Source organism: Neoarius graeffei, chromosome 17 (genome assembly GCF_027579695.1).
Source record: "Neoarius graeffei isolate fNeoGra1 chromosome 17, fNeoGra1.pri, whole genome shotgun sequence".
Lineage (NCBI taxonomy): Eukaryota > Metazoa > Chordata > Actinopteri > Siluriformes > Ariidae > Neoarius > Neoarius graeffei.
In genome coordinates, this window is record NC_083585.1 from 52694483 (window position 1) to 52716421 (window position 21939).

Here is a 21939-nt window from a genome sequence, read left to right on the forward strand (position 1 = left end):
CTACTATATCCCCACTACTATACCCACACTTAATTCCTGGCACATATTTGTTTATCTTTACTAGTGGTTTGCAAAAGTAGTAATCGAGATCTTCACACTTGGTTTTAATTTGAAATACCGCAGATATTCCATTTATTTATTTTCTAATAAAAATAACATCAAAGCTGTCAGGGTAAGAAACATCTGCCTAGTTGAGGTGATTGACACTGGCAAAGGTGAGTGGAAAATTATAAATTGTAGGTAGGCCTGTTGATATTATTAATAATAATTGTGTGCAGCACTTAATAAAGGTCAAATAAATAGGCCTATAAAATAAATACATTTAAAAAAAAACAGTGAAATTATAATATGAGCAATAGATCAATAGATCACAGCAGTTGTGCTGTGTCCTGCACGTCATTGCTCTCATCCATGGCCAAAGCAAAAAACTCGAATTCTGACGCTTTCTCATTCAGCTGGTCATACACGTTGTCCCCCAAATCTTCGGTTCGCCTGGTCATAGTAGGTGCGGAGAGACTCACCGCGTTGAGCGCATCCTACTTGTCGGGACACACCACCTCGGCCACAGCAAGCATGCATACTTTAACAAAGTCCCCATCAGTAAACGGCTTTCCATGGGTAGCTAGTAGGTGAGCTACCTTATAGCTAGCTCGGACAGCAGCCTGGTTGATCTGGGTTTGGCGAAGGAATACATTCTGTTGTGCAGCCAGTCCGCATTTCATCCTCCGAATCCTGTCTTCTCTTGTTTGCCCTCGCAAACTAGCATACTCTTTGTGGCGGGTTTCGTAGTGACGACGCAGATTATATTCTTTGAAAACCGACACACTTTCTTTACATACAAGACAAACTGCACGGTCCTTACACTGAACGAAAAAATAATCGGTGGCCCACTGTTGTTTAAAAACTCTGCACTCTCTGTCAGCTTTTCGCTGACCGCTAGCCAATTTTGCTGTCCTGAACACTGACAGTTCTCTGCGCGTGCGCTGCCTGTCACTGCTTGATCGCGAGCATATGACGAAAATTCGGAAAATATGAATAGTTCATCTCATCTCATTATCTCTAGCCGCTTTATCCTGTTCTACAGGGTCGCAGGCAAGCTGGAGCCTATCCCAGCTGACTACGGGCGAAAGGCGGGGTACACCCTGGACAAGTCGCCAGGTCATCACAGGGCTGACACATAGACACAGACAACCATTCACACTCACACTCACACCTACGGTCAATTTAGAGTCACCAGTTAACCTAACCTGCATGTCTTTGGACTGTGGGGGAAACCGGAGCACCCGGAGGAAACCCACACGGACACGGGGAGAACATGCAAACTCCACACAGAAAGGCCCTCGCCGGCCACGGGGCTCGAACCTGGACCTTCTTGCTGTGAGGCGACAGCGCTAACCACTACACCACCGTGCCACCTGAATAGTTCATTTTATAACTAAATATCAATTTTAATTGATAAAATCAACAAAATACAAGATGCAGACGTTATTATTTGTCAAAAAGCAATTTAAAAAAATAGGCCATGACCACTTTTGGGGATTGCCTCATAGGGCTGGTTCAAGTGGTGGGGGGCAGAGGGGCTGGGGGGCCGGTCAAAGGGGGGTGGCGGACCAGAGTCGGCCCGCGGGCCATAGTTTGGTGACCCCTGCTATAAAGACGTGTTCAATATTTCATACACACTTCCTTTAGGTTTGCATGAGTCATATCTTTTGAATAAGCAAATACCAGCTGTCTAGCTCGGATTCATGTTGCTGAAAAAGATCTGGGCAGAGCTCAGAGCAGATTGGTGTGAGCTGTTTGAGATGTGTGTGTGTGTGTGTGTGTGTGTGTGTGTGTGTGTGTGTGTGTGTGTGTGTGTGATGATCAAGTGTGCACTTCCACTGACTGACTCAGCTGTAAATCCATGTGAGGGAGTGTGGAACAGGGCTGGACATCACTGGCTGGATTTATTTTACAGCTATATGTCAGTCCAATGTGTTAATTTGTCTTTCTCGCCTTGCTGTAGGTCTGTTGTAAATCTATATCCTGCTGAAACATGGTCCATCCTGCAATAGAGTCTGAAATACTGGAGCGTCTGCCTGGGGCGGTTGTTGATTGAGATCTTGGTTGACATGCGCGGAAATATCGAGTCCAGAAGTCATTGTGTAATTTCATTAGGAAGGAAGTATGTGTCATGCTCATATATAAGCACGCTGACGTTTGTAAATTACCTACCAGTGGCTGTAAAAGCTTTCAGTTGTCATCTGGAGGAAATTATATCCAAGTTATTCCACGAAATTGAGTCATATATACGCTGAAAGCTGACAAGGCATGGAGCACCGAGTTGGCAATAATCCATGTATGATGAGATTGAGTGGAATAACTGTTTTATTCTATCCACATTCACTGGATTTTGAGAAACAATGCATTTTATTTTTTTGCAAATTCGATAAAGAAAAACTTCATACAAAACATCCGACAAAATCATTTCCTCTTAGAACGTAAACAAACCGGCGAAATGACAGGAGCAATTTGTGAAAAATGTTATAATAATAATTCTTGAAAAAAAAAAAAGATATGTACTTACCATCAAATACTTTTATTCTATATTTTGTTGCTTTTTTGGTATTTTAGGGTTTTGTTTTTGAGTAGTTTTTATTTCATCCTCGGTTGGTTCAGCAACACGCTCCGCCATTTTGTTTTTCTCTACTCACGGTATATGAGCTGATATCCTAGTAGTAGAGTAGCCAATCAGAATGCGTGATTGTAACATGGTCTGCCATTTTCTTTTTATTCTTTAGGGTTTTTTGGTGGTTGGCAAACCAACTTAAAGGTGCATTACTGCCACCAACTGGGCTGGAGTGTGGAACAGGAGATATTGGGGGGGCAATATTCTTTTAGCTATTTCTGTTTTTTTTAAATACTTGATAACAAAGTGATATATCTGACTTGATGCGCTCCACCATTTTGTTTTTCTCTACTCACGGTATATGAGCTGATATCCTAGTAGTAGAGTTGCCAATCAGAGCATGCGATGAAAATATTTTAGGGGCGGCACGGTGGTGTAGTGGTTAGCGCTGTCGCCTCACAGCAAGAAGGTCCGGGTTCGAGCCCTGTGGCTGGCGAGGGCCTTTCTGTGTGGAGTTTGCATGTTCTCCCCGTGTCCGCGTGGGTTTCCTCCGGGTGCTCCGGTTTCCCCCACAGTCCAAAGACATGCAGGTTAGGTTAACTGGTGACTCTAAATTGACCGTAGGTGTGAATGTGAGTGTGAATGGTTGTCTGTGTCTATGTGTCAGCCCTGTGATGACCTGGCGACTTGTCCAGGGTGTACCCCGCCTTTCGCCCGTAGTCAGCTGGGATAGGCTCCAGCTTGCCCGCGACCCTGTAGAACAGGATAAAGCGGCTACAGATAATGAGATGAGAAACAAACTTCAGACCACCAAACGTCTGATCACTGGCATTTTTGAAAACAGAGAATCATGTTCTTGAGTTAAATGTGTTCATCCCTATATATATATATATATATATATATATATATATATATATATATATATATATACACACACACACACACACACACACACAGCACATTTTCTCTGTGGTAATGCTTCCTATGAATCATGCATTCATGCAAGAATCCAAAATGTGCCAGAAGGAGACTAAATACAGAAACATTTGCATTTCGGGCCAGTGAAAAGAGTTTCACAAGAATAAAAGTTCTGGCCTACTTTCTACAGTTTTATTTATTTATTTTATAATTAATGTGTCAGAAAAAGGGACTCACACTGGAACAGTTTAGAGGGCTTTAGAGGGCTCCGACACAGCCAACTGTGCTGGAGGAGGTTATGTTTTTACCTCTGCTTGTTCATAGTGAACAGATTTTGATGAAATTTTGAGGAAAGTTGAGCCATGGGCCAAAGAACAATTGATTAGATTCTGACTCAAATCCAAATATGTAGCTTGCCAGAAGTATGTACTCTACCGAGCGCTCTTCTAGTTTGTGTTTACCTTCAATGAAAAAAAATCATTTGATTTTGGTTCATAATCCACAATTGGCCATACGTCTCGTGTTACATTTAACCATTTCTTGTTAAATTTATTTTTTTTTTCAGATTTGCTTTTTAAGTGCTTACTTAAAATTGATTTTGGAAGTCAAATCTGATGATGTACAATGCCAAGATCCAACTACACCATCATCCAAATCAGTTTTAACCTCCTAGGGCTTAGCGGTCACATGCGTGGACAGCACTTTTTAGAAATTCGGAACAAGAATCCACATATGTGGACATACTTTTTCTCTAAAAGTACATCTTATCAAAAGATGATGCTTAGTTTTTATTCTAATCAGGTTCTAATAAGCCCAAATAGCAAAGAGAAATAAAAAATGCATGTAAAAAAACAGCTTGGGCCTTAGGAGGCTAAAGATGAATAATTGGATTTGAAATCTGTCGGGACATACACTCACTGGCCACTTTATTAGGAACACCCATCCATCCACCTACTGTTTTATGCAGTTTTCTTATTAGCCAATCCCTTGACATCAGCACAAAACATCATCTCTCTCTCTCTCTCATTACCTGTAGCCGCTTTATCCTGTTCTACAGGGTCGCAGGCAAGCTGGAGCCTATCCCAGCTGACTACGGGCGAAAGGCGGGGTACACCCTGGACAAGTCGCCAGGTCATCACAGGGCTGACACATAGACACAGACAACCATTCACACTCACATTCACACCTACGCTCAATTTAGAGTCACCAGTTAATCTAACCTGCATGTCTTTGGACTGTGGAGGAAACCGGAGCACCTGGAGGAAACCCACACGGACACGGGGAGAACATGCAAACTCCGCACAGAAAGGCCCTCGCCGGCCACGGGGCTCGAACCCGGACCTTCTTGCTGTGAGGCGACAGCGCTAACCACTACACCACCATGCCGCCCCATGGGAAAAATTGTGATCTCAAATTGTGACTTTAACACTTGCTTTCACTGTGGCATGGGTGTTGGTTTGAGCCAGATGGAATAGACTGGTTTGAATATTTCAGAAACTGCTGATCTCCTGGGCTTTTCACACACAACAGTCTCTAGAGTTTACACAGAATGGTGCGAAAAACAAACATCGAGTGAGTGGGCGACACTTGTGGGTGGGAACAAACATCTTGTTGATAAGAGAGGTCAGAGGAAAATTGCTAGATTGGTTCGAGCTGCCAGGAAGGATATAGTAACTCATATAATCACTCTTTACAACCGTGGTGAGCAGAAAAGCATCTCAGCATGCAACAGCAGAACAGAAGACCACATTGGGTTCCAGTCCTGCAGCCAAGAACAGGAATCAAGAACAGGTCCCTATTAAAGTGGTCAGTGAGTGTACCGTACATGACTTAGTAAAGTATTTATTTCTATTCTGGTCAAATACAATTCAACTTTTTATCCATGCATTAACTGTGATGAAAAAAAAAAGAACAAGTTACTTCATGGCCAGTTAAATTCTGGTAAATACGTATTTCCTGGGGCGGCACGGTGGTGTAGTGGTTAGCGCTGTCGCCTCACAGCAAGAAGGTCCGGGTTCGAGTCCCGTGGCCGGCGAGGGCCTTTCTGTGCGGAGTTTGCATGTTCTCCCCGTGTCCGCGTGGGTTTCCTCCGGGTGCTCCGGTTTCCCCCACAGTCCAAAGACATGCAGGTTAGGTTAACTGGTGACTCTAAATTGAGCGTAGGTGTGAATGTGAGTGTGAATGGTTGTCTGTGTCTATGTGTCAGCCCTGTGATGACCTGGCGACTTGTCCAGGGTGTACCCCGCCTTTCGCCTGTAGTCAGCTGGGATAGGCTCCAGCTTGCCTGCGACCCTGTAGAACAGGATAAAGCAGCTAGAGATGATGAGATGAGCTGTATTTCCTGGAACAAAAGTGTATGAGTGTATCCAGAAGTCTCCCAGGATAGTTCTGTATTCCTGCTTCAGTGCTTTTGCGTTTGAAAGTGTTTGAGCTGAAAGACAGGAAGCGACGCTGTAGGAGCTCCACGTGATCTCTGCTGCCTTTCTGCTGCTCATCAGTGCAATTAGAAGCACTTCAGAAAAGCTCAGCAATCTGTCAGAGTCTGTAGTGCATGACACTGCACACAGATACCATCTTTACTGAGCACAGCGGAGCTGAAAAAACAGGGATTTTTTATTTTATTATTATTATTTTTTTAACAGTACCCAGGCTTTGAAAAATGTTTTCAAAAAGACAAACTAACTTTAGGTACAGGCATTCGTATGAGAGAATAAAAGCAGGACTGTGGGACTCGAGTCCAGTCTCGAGATGCTTTGTTTTTGTACTCATGTCAGTCTTGGGTGTTTATCTCACTAAATATAGCCTTGGTCTCGACTGAGATTTAGTAAAATTAATGTTTGTGTTGTCTTTTCTTTTCATAATTATACCACTGTACTGATGATTGCTATTATTGAGTCCATGTTGTACCATGACAACAAACCATTAGCATGCAAACTATTTTTTATTTTTATTTTTTTTGAGTCTGTAGCGGGTAGAGAATTTGTGTCATGGCAAGGCTGCTGACCTCTCCACGGCTAGCAGGTAGACTGCCCAATTCTGTTCCTGCGTCCTTCGTCCAGAGGACACATAGAGTGGACTCGCTAGGAGACGCAAATCACCCTGCGTATAACCGGAGAAGCGGTCAAATGGGGTAGAGTCAGTGAGCTGACCTTGACTTGAACTGACTCAGGCAGACTGGCCACTTCAGGCTTGCGTCCTCTAAAGGAAGACGGTAGTCACTGTGCCCTTGGCCATTCCGGCAGTTGTCCAGGTGTTATAGACTGTAGCCTCTACGCCCACTAGGTAGCTCGCCCAATACCTAGTTTTCCATATTCTGATGGTTGGCCTCCGGACCCTCTTGATGTTGATGTAGGTAGCACGCAATGGCTCATCCCAGTCAATCGGCAATATGGTTCCTCCAGGCTTCACTCATGTACGGGTTGGCGTGCCGCGGACCTCAGCACAGTTGTTGGGGTATGGACCCCAGTGGACTGATTTTTGTCTGGCCCCTATCCCAAGACCAACTCTGGCAATGGTTGAACCTACCGGGGACCTGAAGGCCCCCACCAGTATGAGCCCTTTGGGTCATAGGAGGCACAAAATCTACTACACCACGACAAGGTATCAGTCCAAGTAGTAGATTTTGAAGAAAAAAAAGTATCTCCTATAGTAGAATTATTATTGTTTGTTTAAAGGTTGTAATGTTGAATTCTGGGCAAAATGTTCTATCTCGGGCGGCACGGTGGTGTAGTGGTTAGCGCTGTCGCCTCACAGCAAGAAGGTCCTGGGTTCGAGCCCCGTGGCCGGCGAGGGCCTTTCTGTGCGGAGTTTGCATGTTCTCCCCGTGTCCACGTGGGTTTCCTCCGGGTGCTCCGGTTTCCCCCACAGTCCAAAGACATGCAGGTTAGGTTAACTGGTGACTCTAAATTGACCGTAGGTGTGAATGTGAGTGTGAATGGTTGTCTGTGTCTATGTGTCAGCCCTGTGATGACCTGGCGACTTGTCCAGGGTGTACCCCGCCTTTCGCCCGTAGTCAGCTGGGATAGGCTCCAGCTTGCCTGCGACCCTGTAGAAGGATAAAGTGGCTAGAGATGATGAGATGAGATGTTCTATCTCTATAGCTGTTGGAGTTTCGAGATGTTTCTCTGCTACACACACACACTGTGTATCCTAGATGGAAATGTTTTGCTGAGATAAAATTCGTCCCGCATTTTACAGTTCCGGAGATTGCCGAAGCAAGTGAGCAACAATATCACATGACCACCGTCGGGTGTGTCTGACCTACTTTTAACCAAAACAAGTCGGCGTGGGCGAACATGTTGGACTCCGCTCTCCCACCACCTAAAAGGCAGCGGAAAAAAAAAAAAAAGGAAAACCTGCCTAGTGAGTGCAACTGCAAGATAGAGCAAGGTTATTGCTCTGATGTGCCATTTTTCTTGACAGATAACTAAATCATTCTAGCTAGCGCTTAGCTATCTTAGCCTTAGAATGCACGAGATTGCTCCAGGGTAGCGAGTATGGAGTTATACACCTAATGTCTTGATTTTACAGAGAAAGAAACGACAACACAAAAGCAGTAACAGAGAAAAGATATATATATATATTTGTCTTTTGTTTCACGGATCTATTCGCGAACGTCGATGCAGAGCCATGATGTTTTCCGCGCATCGCCATCTTGGTGTGACGCAGTTCCATAGTTATGCTAATTAGTTAAAGTTCCTAGTGTTTGGCTGTTTCCGTAGGGCCATACTGTTTACCTCAAGAGGTAGGAAAACGGTCCCAAAACAGAGAAAAGTGACCTTCAGGATATCAAAATAATCACATCTCGTCTGCATGATATTGTTCTCGCGAGATAAAGGAAAATGCCATGCACAATAAAAAAAAAAATAAATAAAATTGAAAGCTTCAGATGACTTTGCAGTCAGCACCTTTAACTACTTTCGATGAAAGTGTCTGCCAAATGAATAGAAATATTTTTTTCTAATTTTGTATTCATAATTTTGCTGCAATCTCATCTCATCATCTGTAGCCGCTTTATCCTTCTACAGGGTCGCAGGCAAGCTGGAGCCTATCCCAGCTGACTACGGGTGAAAGGCGGGGTACACCCTGGACAAGTCGCCAGGTCATCACAGGGCTGACACATAGACACAGACAACCATTCACACTCACATTCACACCTACGGTCAATTTAGAGTCACCAGTTAACCTAACCTGCATGTCTTTGGACTGTGGGGGAAACCGGAGCACCCGGAGGAAACCCACGTGGACACGGGGAGAACATGCAAACTCCGCACAGAAAGGCCCTTGCCGGCCACGGGGCTCGAACCCAGGACCTTCTTGCTGTGAGGCGACAGCGCTAACCACTACACCACCGTGCCGCCCATTTTGCTGCAATATTATATTATAATTAATTAATGTTTCGAAAAACATATGCATAAAAACTAGGCTGTAGAAGCATAAAACAGGACCTCAGATATGGGACACTTTTCTTGAAGAACGTGGACCTGAATGGGTTCATATAAAGTTTACTGATGAATCATTACTGACACCTTGTGGATAAAACCTTGTGGAAATGCTTCTGAGGAACTGCAGATGTGTCTTTTTAAACCGAATGTGAGTATTTATGTGCTTTCTCTCACTCGAGAAGTCGATGAGTCCTTTATTTATACCATTTTTTTTGACCAACTCATGATCTGAGGGGGGCGGCACGGTGGCGTAGTGGTTAGCGCTGTCGCCTCACAGCAAGAAGGTCCGGGTTCGAGCCCCGTGGCCGGCGAGGGCCTTTCTGTGTGGAGTTTGCATGTTCTCCCCGTGTCCGCGTGGGTTTCCTCCGGGTGCTCCGGTTTCCCCCACAGTCCAAAGACATGCAGGTTAGGTTAACTGGTGACTCTAAATTGAGCGTAGGTGTGAATGTGAGTGTGAATGGTTGTCTGTGTCTATGTGTCAGCCCTGTGATGACCTGGCGACTTGTCCAGGGTGTACCCCGCCTTTCGCCTGTAGTCAGCTGGGATAGGCTCCAGCTTGCCTGCGACCCTGTAGAACAGGATAAAGCGGCTAGAGATAATGAGATGAGATGATCTGAGGACTTCAATGGATGGTTTGGCATCATTAGCATTCCAAAGTAACACTCTGAAATGTGTATGAAATGAGGAATGATACAAAGTGGGACGTGCTGTTATAGCAAAGTGAGTTAGTTAGTTAGTGACTGGACAGTGGGATGCGGCTTGTCCAGTAAATATCGTTGAGTCCAATAATCCAATTATAGCATGACGTGAAGTGTTTCCTCTAATACCACAGGAATTTGCCAACTATTAATTCAAGAACATCACTTTGGACTTTTTATCCACTTAAACCTGTGATTTGCCTGACCAAGCACAATCAAATCAAGTATTTGGCAGCATTTTGTAAGAAATTAATTTAATACAGTATATCTGGCTACAAGTATAGAAAATGCAGTGCTGCATTACATACAGCCCCAAATCAGAAAAGTCAGGATGGTATCCATCCATTATCTGTAGCTGCTTATCCTGTACAGGGTCGCAGGCAAGTTGACCAGCACCAAGAGACCAGCTGAGCCACCTCCTCCCTGTAGGCGCTCTCATCTCCGCCGGTGATCAGCCCAATGACAGTGGTGTCGTCAGCGAACTTGATGATGGAAGTGTTGCTCTGGGTGGGGGTGCAGTCGTAGGTGAAGAGGGTGTACAGGAGTGGACTGAGCACACAGCCTTGGGGGGTCCCTGTGCTCACTGTCTTGGTGCTGGATATTCTGGTACCGACTCTGACAGCCTGGGGTCTGTTTGTGAGAAAGTCCAGGACCCAGCAGCAGAGGGAGGATGTCAGTCCAAGGGTGGAGAGCTTCTCTGGGATGACAGTGTTGAAGGCTGAACTGTAGTCCACAAACAGCATTCGAACATAGGTGTCCCTGTGTTCCAGGTGTGACAGGGCTGTGTGGATGGCTGCATTGACGGCATCATCAGTTGAACGGTTCTGACGATATGCAAATTGAAGGGGGTCTATTGTGTCTGGGATGTCCTTTTTGATGTATGACGACATGACTATCCTCTCAAAACACTTCATTACAACTGAAGTGAGTGAAGTGATAAAGCGGCTAGAGATAATGAGATGAGATGAATTGAATATATCCGGCTACAATTGTAGATAATGACATTATATGTATCTATGAAACCAAGTTTTATTTAAATCCCTTTATTTTGTACATTGCATGTACAATCACCGGCCACTTTAACAGGAACTTGTTCTTGATTCTAAGATTCCTGTTCTTGGCTGCAGGAGTGGAACCCAGTGTGGTCTTCTGTTCTGCTGTTGCATGCTGAGATGCTTTTCTGCTCACTACGGTTGTCAAGAGCTGCTATGAGTTACTATATCCTTCCTGGCAAAAAAAGCTCGAACCAATCTGTCCATTTTCCTCTGACCTCTCTTATCAACAAGACATTTGTTTCCACCCACTTACATGATGTTGTTTGTTTTTCGCACCATTCTATCTGTGTAAACTCTCGAGACTGTTGTGTGTGAAACCCCAGGAGATCAGCAGTTTCTGAAACACTCAATTAAACCAGTCCGTCTGGCTCAAACCAACACCCATGCCACAGTGAAAGAAAGTTACACTTTGAGATCATTTTTCCCCCATTCTGATGTTTGAACATTGTGAACATTAACTGAAGCTCTTGATTTGTATCTGCGTGATTTGTGCTGCTGTCAAGGGATCGTCTGATTAGAGAACTGCATAAAACAGCAGGTGGATGGATGTTCCTCATGAGTGCCGGGGAGTGTCCGTAATTTGTTCCCTTGAGATGGATTTTCTATCCACTAGATGGCACCATCTTAATATGTTCTCTTTCAGTGATCAGACCAGAACAGCAGCTCAAAGGTTGGACCACATAGGCATATAAGCATAGACGCCGCATTGAGCTGGGTGGCCCGTTGCTGGGATACGTCAGAGTGTCCGCCATATTGGATGTGACAAATCTTCCCCGTAAACCAATGCAAGTAAATGGACTGAACTTCATAAAGCCTCTTTCTACAATAATATTTAACTCGATGCCTTTTATTCACCCATTAAGACACACACGTACTGTATATATTTGGGAAACAAACAGGCATCAAAACAACATATATAACTTTTAATGTGATGGTTATAAATAGTGCGAAATACCCTGTACACTGCAAACTAGCGACAGATACGTGATAGATAGCTCAGGCAAGCTAATCAGTCAGCATACCGTAGCAAGCTACCAAAACCTGAGGCCACAATAACCAACCTACAAGACTGAATATGATAAATGACGGAAATAGTGGAAAAACTGGAAATAGTCAATGAAAATAAAAATTTACTGTTTTATTTATTGAGTCACCACACAGACCTACTCTCGTTGAATAAAGTGAGCTGAATGACCGCCAAACTGAGTTCGGCCAGGTTCTAACGTCATACCAAAACAAAATACATCACTGATTCCTTCACATTCAGAAAGGTTAAAAACATTCATCATACGTTCAAAAACGTTCATCATAGTGTGGCACTGTATTCTCTAATTCTCACTGCTTATAACTCTACACCCCCCCGGTGGAGATGAGCTGGGAAACTGAAGCCTGAAGGAACAGCTCCCTCTCTGATCCTGACTGTCTGACCTGTTCTGTCCAAATCCTCCGTTCTGAAGTGTTCACTGCAGAGCATGGATGACGGAGTAGCAGAAAACCCTTCCCGTCGCACAGCTGTCTCCCACTGCTTTTTCATGGCTTTATTTTTTGGAAACCTACATACCGGTAGTATGTGAAAAGTTAGCTAAGCAACTAACAACAATCAGCGTAGTTACAAAGGAAATACTTCGTTGTTTGGAGACAGGTTTCACCGAGCGGCTATTATGCGCGAGACTTCACATTCGTCACAAAGTCAGAAAAATCTGTTCGTAAAATTACGTTATAATGACCAAATACAATGAAAAGTATTTTTCCAGTCTCACCTGTGAAAGGTAATCCCATGTGATCTCGTTTGGACGGTAAACCTGTTGGTACAGTTAAACGCAGCACATGAATGAGGCATCTTTATTCTCAGCTACTGTCTAGACGCTGTACCAGAGACGGTTGAAGAATCTCCACTTTGCCACATCCAATATGGCGGCAAGGATGACGTATGATTCTACGCAGAAGGCGGCATCTATGTTTATATGTCTATGGTTGGACCAGAGCAGAACTTTTCAGATTGCATCACTAGTTTTATATTTAACATCAGTTTTTTTGAGACACTTCACTGTGTGGAGTGGCACATTTGGGCCCTGTGATGGAAGTGTATTATTACTCTACTTGTATTTGGTCTTTTGGATGTACACGCTTCTGTCAGAGTGGATAGTTGGGTCTGAAATGCACAGTTTTGTGAAGTGTATTCGACAATCCAGAATCTAACGTCTTATGTGTTTGGTTGTAGTTGATTGTTTGCGATCGAGATTTGTACAGAACAGAAGTTAGATTTATTTTAATATACTGTATAAACAAATTAGTAATTTACACCATCATGACTCAGACCAGGAAGGCGGGTACCAAACATGAATGAATGAATGAATGCTGCAAATGCAGCACTCAGTGCCATGTGAGCTCCCAGTACTCTCACATGTTAATGAAATCATTTCTTTTTTTTCTGTCAAAAGCTTCATATCTGACTGATTTATTTATTTTTTTAATCAGTCCTGTGGAACCTTAATCCAGATGCATACGTCTACGTGTTCTTGACAAAATCACAGCTTCTTTGTCTCTGTTAATAAGCTTCTTGCTGAAAAAAAATATCTAACAGTTATTCCACAAAATCGAGTCGGACATGAGCTGATAGCCGATGAGACACGTAGCACCGAGTTGTCTGTAAGCCATGTTCGACGAGATTGAGTGGAATAATTGTTTTATTCTATCCACATCCACTGGATTTTGAGAAAACGCATTTTTATTTTTTGCAAATTTGATAAATGAAAACTTCATACAAAACGTCCGACAAAATAATTTCCACTTAGAATGTAAACAAACCGGCGAAATGACAGGAGCAATTTGTGAAAAATGTGATAATAATAATTCTTGAAAAATAAAAACAAGATGCATTCTTACCATCAAATAATTCTATTCCATATTTTGTTGCTTTTTTTTTGGTGTTTTGTTTTCGAGTAGAGTTTTTATTTCGTCCTCGGTTGGTTCAGCAACATGCGCTGCCAGTTTGTTTTTCTCTACTCATGGTATATGAGCTGATAGCCTAGTAGTAGAGTAGCCAATCAGAGTATGTGATTGCTCATATCCAGTGAATGTGAATAGAATAATATGGGATGTTAATTTTTGAATCGTGGACCAGCATGTTTACAACCCCGATTCCAAAAAAGTTAGGACAAAGTACAAATTGTAAATAAAAACGGAATGCAATAATTTACAAATCTCAAAAACTGATATTGTATTCACAATAGAACATAGACAACATATCAAATGTCGAAAGTGAGACATTGTGAAATTTCATGCCAAATATTGGCTCATTTGAAATTTCATGACAGCAACACATCTCAAAAAAGTTGGGACAGGGACAATAAGAGGCTGGAAAAGTTAAAGGTACAAAAAAGGAACAGCTGGAAGACCAAATTGCAACTCATTAGGTCAATTGGCAATAGGTCATTAACATGACTGGGTATAAAAAGAGCATCTTGGAGTGGCAGCGGCTCTCAGAAGTAAAGATGGGAAGAGGATCACCAATCCCCCTAATTCTGCGCCGACAAATAGTGGAGCAATATCAGAAAGGAGTTCGACAGTGTAAAATTGCAAAGAGTTTGAACATATCATCATCTACAGTGCATAATATCATCAAAAGATTCAGAGAATCTGGAAGAATCTCTGTGCGTAAGGGTCAAGGCTGGAAAACCATACTGGGTGCCCGTGATCTTCGGGCCCTTAAACGGCACTGCGTCACATACAGGCATGCTTCTGTATTGGAAATCACAAAATGGGCTCAGGAATATTTCCAGAGAACATTATCTGTGAACACAATTCACCGTGCCATCCGCCGTTGCCAGCTAAAACTCTATAGTTCAAAGAAGAAGCCGTATCTAAACATGATCCAGAAGCGCAGACGTCTTCTCTGGGCCAAGGCTCATTTAAAATGGACTGTGGCAAAGTGGAAAACTGTTCTGTGGTCAGACGAATCAAAATTTGAAGTTCTTTATGGAAATCAGGGACGCCGTGTCATTCGGACTAAAGAGGAGAAGGACAACCCAAGTTGTTATCAGCGCTCAGTTCAGAAGCCTGCATCTCTGATGGTATGGGGTTGCATTAGTGCGTGTGGCATGGGCAGCTTACACATCTGGAAAGACACCATCAATGCTGAAAGGTATATTCAGGTTCTAGAGCAACATATGCTCCCATCCAGACGACGTCTCTTTCAGGGAAGACCTTGCATTTTCCAACATGACAATGCCAAACCACATACTGGATCAATTACAGCATCATGGCTGCGTAGAAGAAGGGTCCGGGTACTGAACTGGCCAGCCTGCAGTCCAGATCTTTCACCCATAGAAAACATTTGGCGCATCATAAAACGGAAGATACGACAAAAAAGACCTAAGACAGTTGAGCAACTAGAATCCTACATTAGACAAGAATGGGTTAACATTCCTATCCCTAAACTTGAGCAACTTGTCTCCTCAGTCCCCAGACGTTTACAGACTGTTGTAAAGAGAAAAGGGGATGTCTCACAGTGGTAAACATGGCCTTGTCCCAACTTTTTTGAGATGTGTTGTTGTCATGAAATTTAAAATCACCTAATTTTTCTCTTTAAATGATACATTTTCTCAGTTTAAACATTTGATATGTCATCTATGTTCTATTCTGAATAAAATATGGAATTTTGAAACTTCCACATCATTGCATTCCGTTTTTATTTACAATTTGTACTTTGTCCCAACTTTTTTGGAATCAGGGTTGTAGATAGTATCTATGTAATAAAGAAAAAAAAATTACAATATCACAATATTAGCTTCCTTCATCACTGTTCCACCTTTGGCTTTTTCCTGAAATGTATTAAACAATTAAAATCAAAGAACTTGTCTGGATTGCATGCTTGAGTATTGTTGCTTTATTTCATTCTACACTCCCCATCCTTTGATTTCACACATTTTTTCTCAGTCTGACTCAGCCCTAATAATCATGCTTAAACCAATCTGACCTTCTGCTGATTCATTCTTCCAAAGGTCACTGATGACGCCATCACAGCTGCCTCTTTACTGCAGCACACCGGATTGGATTGGATTTGCTGTGTATTAGCAGCCTTTCTTTATCCAAAATTTGCACTATTTGAAATGTATTCCAGCTCACAGAGCTGTTAATATCACCATTTCTGCTGCTACCTGTACATGTTCATACTGGTGTGAACAGAAGTGTGTATGATACGAGTGTGAATTGTTCAACTTGTACTTAAAATATCAGAAGCAGGATGTGATGTATGAGAGACAGTATGACAGGCTTATTCTGTATTCAGGGAATTGAAAATAATTTGACAGTGAATAATCGAGTGCTAAAGATGACATCACCAAGCATGAAGTGTGATCATTTAACAGTTATGCCACGAAATCGGGTCGTACATGAGCTGATAGCTGATGAGGCGCGTAGCACCAAGTTGGCTATAATCCATGTCTGAAGAGACTGAGTGGAATAACTGCTTTTATTCTGTCCACATTGACCGGATTTTGAGAAACAGAGCATTTTTATTGTTATTTTTTGCAAATTCGATAAATAAAAACTTCATACAAAACATCCGATAAAATCATTTCTGCTTAGAATATAAACAAACAGATGAAATGACAGGGGCAATTTGTGAAAAATGCATTTTATATATATGTTCTTACCACGGGCGATTGCTCTAAGACAACGAGGGAGGCTCAGCCTCCTCTAAAAATGACGAACATCGTGTAGGATGAATTGCACTAGGCTTATGTTATAGCCGACCTTATAACATTGCTATTTCAGATCCAGAATCATAGAAATATATGTGCTCAACCCAACTACAGTGTGAAATCATTCCGTTATAACTTTCCCCAGTTCGCCTAATGTGCGCGTGAGTTTTTCCCCCTCGTGACAGCGCGATGCAGCCCAGCCTCAGTGGATTGGGAGCTATGTGCTTGTCAATCTCAAAATGCAAGACGATTATTGGACAAATACTGCGAAAACGCCCGCCCACGGAGTCTCACGGACTCGCAGCCTCAGTGGACTTCAATGGCATTTGGGAGCTATGCGCTTTTCAATCTCAAAATGCAAGACGGTTATTGGACAAATACTGCGAAAATGCCCACCCACGGACTCCGAGCCTCACATGGGAGGGACATGGCAGTTTCCGCGAGGAGACTGGTGATTGGTGAAAGCGGCCAGATATTTTCTTTGATTGACAGCTCGTTTCGACTATAGACAGGCAGCGGTTACAGTGTTGCCAGATTGGGCGGTTTTAAGTGCATTTTGGCGGGTTTTGAACATATTTTGGGCTGGATAACGTCAGCAGTATCTGGCAACATCAGTTCAGTCCCATGCGGATTCGCGAGTGCTGTGGTGTATTGTAAGAGATCAGCTTACATTTCGATTTCATTCATTACATATGGTTTCTACCAGCTTTTTTAGTTTGTATATGTTTTCATTGTAAATAAAGTGTAAATATAGTGTTGTCAAGTTTGCTATCTTAGTTCCAGAAATTTCGTTTATTTGAGTGACTGAACTTGAACTTGAGGGGGCTAGTCAGCTAGCAAGAAAGCTGCGCACGGATGCCAAGCATTGCTGATTTAATTTTGGCGAAGCCATTTTCCAGTCTTGCTTTCGAGGAAAAAATTAAAATTAAAGAGCAGGGTAGACCAACGCCTCAAATTGACTTGGTGAAAAAGGTAGGGAATAATACTCATTCCTTTCAGCTCTCCTGGTACGAGAAAGTGAATTGGCTAACAGCAAGTGACCCACATCAACAACAGTAAATAGGCTACTTTAGTAATATGTCATGGATGGACCAAAAATATAGAATCTATTTAAAATGTTTATGCTGAGTATATTATATTGGAATATATATTTTTCTGGATATGAATTAAACACCGCAACAATTTGGAAAACATTTTTAAACAAAAACACAGCCGAGGTCAATTTTTAAACAACATGCCACAATTTTAAAATATAAAATGTTAAAATATACCCCCCCCCAACACCACCATCATGTATATTGGACAGTAGGCTAATGGGCCAAAAGAACCTGCCAACAATCAGCCAGATCAGAGGCAAGAGTATGGGCAAAATTTTCCTTTGAAATCTGGAAATATCATAACCGACCAGCCTCGCCTGTTTGAAAGACTACCAGCCGCCACTGGTTCTTACCATCAAATGCTCCCCCCCCCCCCCATATTTTCTTGTTTTTTTGTATTTTTTAGGGTTTTGTTTTCAAATAGAGTTTTTATTTCATCCTCGGTTGGTTCTTCAACATGCTCCGCCATTTTGTTTTTTCTCTCCTCATGGTATATGAGCTGATATCCTAGTAGTCGAGTCGCCAATCAGAGCATGCGATTGCTCATATCCAGTGAATGTCTCATCTCATCTCATTATCTGTAGCCGCTTTATCCTGTTCAACAGGGTCGCAGGCAAGCTGGAGCCTATCCCAGCTGACTACGGGCGAAAGGCGGGGTACACCCTGGACAAGTCGCCAGGTCATCACAGGGCTGACACATAGACACAGACAACCATTCACACTCACATTCACACCTACGCTCAATTTAGAGTCACCAGTTAACCTAACCTGCATGTCTTTGGACTGTGGGGGAAACCGGAGCACCCGGAGGAAACCCACACGGACACGGGGAGAACATGCAAACTCCACACAGAAAGGCCCTCGCCGGCCATGGGGCTCGAACCCGGACCTTCTTGCTGTGAGGCAACAGCGCTAACCACTACACCACTGTGCCGCCCTTCCAGTGAATGTGTATAGAATAATTTGCTTTATCAGTTATGCTAGAGCACTGTTGAATTCTTGATTCTGATTGGTCAGATCTGACAGTGCTTCCAGCTACAAGTCAAACCACAGCTTTATATTAATTGCACTTGCTTAAAGAGCCTATGTTCTAGAATCCAACATGGAACATATGGGAATCACATTTATAGCCTTATAGGTTATTGTTGTATCTCTCTCTCTTTCTCTCTGTCTGTCATGCTTATAGGTGACATGTCTGCAGGACTTCTTTGGTGAGGACGACATATTCATTGCATGTGGACCTGAAAAGTTCCGCTACCAGGATGATTTCCTCCTGGACGAAAGTGGTAAGACCCCCAACTTACCAACAGATCGGTGACAAACGAAAGGAAAAGCAACTTTAACTGCTCTCGACAATGATTCGACAAGTCTCTGGAACTCTACTGTAGCAATGAATGGCGTCCTTCAAAATGATCTTCTTTCATTTGGTGTTTTGATGATGTTGGTGATGGAGACCACAAACACATCACTCCAAAATCTCTCATCTCTCCGGCGTTTAAATAGGTTGAGATCTGGTAAATGCGAAACTCGAAGTTCATAGCGTGATTTTCATTCTCAGTGAGTTCTTGTGGTTTGTAGATGGGGGTGGAGCCAGCCTGGAAAAGAAAGACCATGCCCATCAGGACAGATGGGTTAATTTGAAGTGATGTTTCAGTCTAAGATAACAAGTGGAGTACAAAACCTGGCAGAAGAAAAAAAAACAGATTAATAGAAGAGATTTTTTTTCCGTTTAATTTGCCACCTGTCAATGTTTTGCACTAGTTTTCATGTCTGATGGGGATTTTTTTTTTTTTCAGTAGTGAAACAAGATTTGTTTCTCTTGCATGTATGCAAAAAATGTCTCGCTGTATGGACCTGGTCCCAAATGGACTTGCTTTAAATGATCTCTCTCTCTCTCTCTCTTTTTCAGAATGCAGAATGACGAAATCACAATCTTATGGTCGGATCTCGTCGCTGCAGGGTCGCTGCTCTCCTCGCAGTGGAGGTGCTTCTTACAGGAGCAAGTCTCCGGTCTCCAACAGCTCGGGTAGGAAGCACCAGCTTGCCAAATTGCAATTATGTATAAGTCTGAATTTTTTATTTTTTTTATTTTTATGAAAGCAAAGTTAAAACATGGAGAGCTACTTGGCAAGCTAGTTATCTCATCTGGCCGACAGGTGATAGAGTTTATGCCATCATGTGTTGTCCGTCATCGTCCACATTTCACAAAAATCGCTTCTTCTTTCTCAGTTCTTCACTGATTTTTTTTTTCTTTTTGGCAGGAAGGTTGGTCTGCCTGAGGTGCATATACTATAGCTTCTACCCAAATGTGCATAATTGCAATTAATATGAAGATATGGAGTAATTAAGCCCTAACGAGCAGTTTCCGCACATACCGCTTCTTCTCCCCTAATTCTTCACTGATTTGGATTCTTTCTGGTATGAAGCTGGTGTACTGAGGGTGCATAGAACTTCTATCCAGATTTGCTTCATTACAATTATTAGTCAAGATATGGACTAATTAAGCCTTAATGAACAGTTCAACAAAAATCGCTTCTTCCCGGTCAATTCCTCACCAATTTGGATTCTTTCTGGTAAATAGGTCGGTGTTCCTAGAATGTATATAGCTTTTATATATAGCTTGTATATAGTGTATATACCGGTAGCTTACAACATTTATTGTGCAAGATGGCCCACTTTAGATCGTTCCATCTGGACTGGACAGGGCCGGAGTGAGCTATGCCATCATTAATGGTCTCGTTATCTAGTTAAGTGCATTAATACAGGCTAAAAGAAACAAGCAAATATATGAGTATTTGACGTTTCTGATCTTGCACATTGCATTTGGACCATCAACAAAACAACAGCAAGTAGCTATTTCATCTATGATTCATACTGTTGTCCTCATATCACACATAAAAATATGAAAATACTCACTGAAGGAGAGTGCAAGTAGGTTGGGATGGATGGAGGAGAAGAGGATGTCAGGGGTGATTTGGGACAGAACACCCAGTACAAATTGCTCATTAAAAAAGAGAAGATTTTACCTAAAATGTTATGTGAAGGGCGGCATGGTGGTGTAGTGGTTAGTACTGTTGCCTCACAGCAAGGTGGTCCTGGGTTCGATCCCAGCAGGCGGCAAGGGCCTTTCTATGTGGAGTTTGCATGCTGTCCATGTGGGTTTCCTCCGGGTGCTCCGGTTTCTTCCACATTCCAAAGATATGCAGGTTAGGCTAATTGGTGGCTCTAAATTGACCGTGAGTGTGAATGGTTGTCTGTGTCTATGTGTCAGCCCTGTGATGACCTGGCGACTTGTCCAGGGTGTACCCCGCCTTTCACCCGTAGTCAGCTGGGATAGGCTCCAGCTTGCCTGCGACCCTGTAGAACAGGATAAGCGGCTACAGATAATGGATGGATGGATGTTTTGTGAACTTGATTCAATTAAAAGAATAAGTACAGCTAATTATTTTTTAAGTGTCTAAGATTTTGCATAAACATTTTCTATAATTTTTAGCAATACCTACGTTCAGGACATTTGGGGACACTAAACTAAATATTTCGTGATCTTCTGACACCACACGATTAGACCATACTCCGTCAACTTCGAAGTATTTGGACTGTTTGCCACGGCACAGAAAGGAAGAATTTCATAGGTAAAAGCACATCAGACTGTTAATTTTTTATGTGTTTACAGTGATGAGATTTTTTGTTGTTGTTGTTGGCTTCTTTCAAACAATTGATGTAATGTTTTACAGGGTGTTGTTTATCTACATCAGAAGGTGTTCTGACCGAAAGGCTGGCTTGGGAACATGAGGCAGTCTAGACTAGCTAAGTGGAGCTAGCGCTGATAAATTAGCAAATCTAAGTGGGGTCAGTTTTTCAAATAATTAATTCAGTCTTTTACCAGAGAAGTTCTGAAATACGACCGTGTTAGAAGTTCTCGGGCTTTATTTGTTGATATTCGTGAAGTTGGTCATTGATGTAAGTTTGCACCTGTGTGCTTCCGTTATCAAAAAAGAAGTATACTTCAAGTTCATTTTATGAAGTGTACTTAAGTAAAGTTAAAGTATATTTCCTTAAGTATACTTTTGTGCACCAAGTATACTGATATCAATGTACTTACAGTATACTTGTAAGTAAACTAATTAATACTTCTTGGGAATAAATTGGCCCACTTTTAGTTTATAAAAAGTATACTTTAAGTCTAAGAGAAGTAAACTTTGAGGATACAACTAGTATTTTTTATTTTGTACTGCAAGTATACCACAAGTAAACTTATATACTAATAGTTTACTAGTTCTATACTTGTAGTCCACTCTTTAGTTTACAAAAGCTTACTTCATAGTATACTGGAAATATACTATGAGTTTACTTGTTTTACAACCCCGATTCCAAAAAAGTTGGGACAAAGTACAAATTGTAAATAAAAACGGAA

At 42.4% G+C, this 21939-nt stretch overlaps 1 protein-coding gene across 6 annotated transcripts in view; it reads left to right on the plus strand.

The window, feature by feature from the left end:
* The window catches only part of dclk1b (doublecortin-like kinase 1b), a 113810-nt gene that overhangs the window by 30998 nt on the left and 60873 nt on the right, over positions 1 to 21939 (plus strand). For 5 of the 6 annotated variants that reach the window (XM_060897726.1, XM_060897727.1, XM_060897729.1 and 2 more), the window contains exons 3-4: positions 18712 to 18811; positions 19435 to 19551. In XM_060897726.1, coding sequence (XP_060753709.1) covers positions 18712 to 18811; positions 19435 to 19551 — 217 coding nt within the window. The remainder of the gene's footprint in view (positions 1 to 18711; positions 18812 to 19434; positions 19552 to 21939) is intronic. The other variant, XM_060897728.1, reaches the window with a different exon arrangement.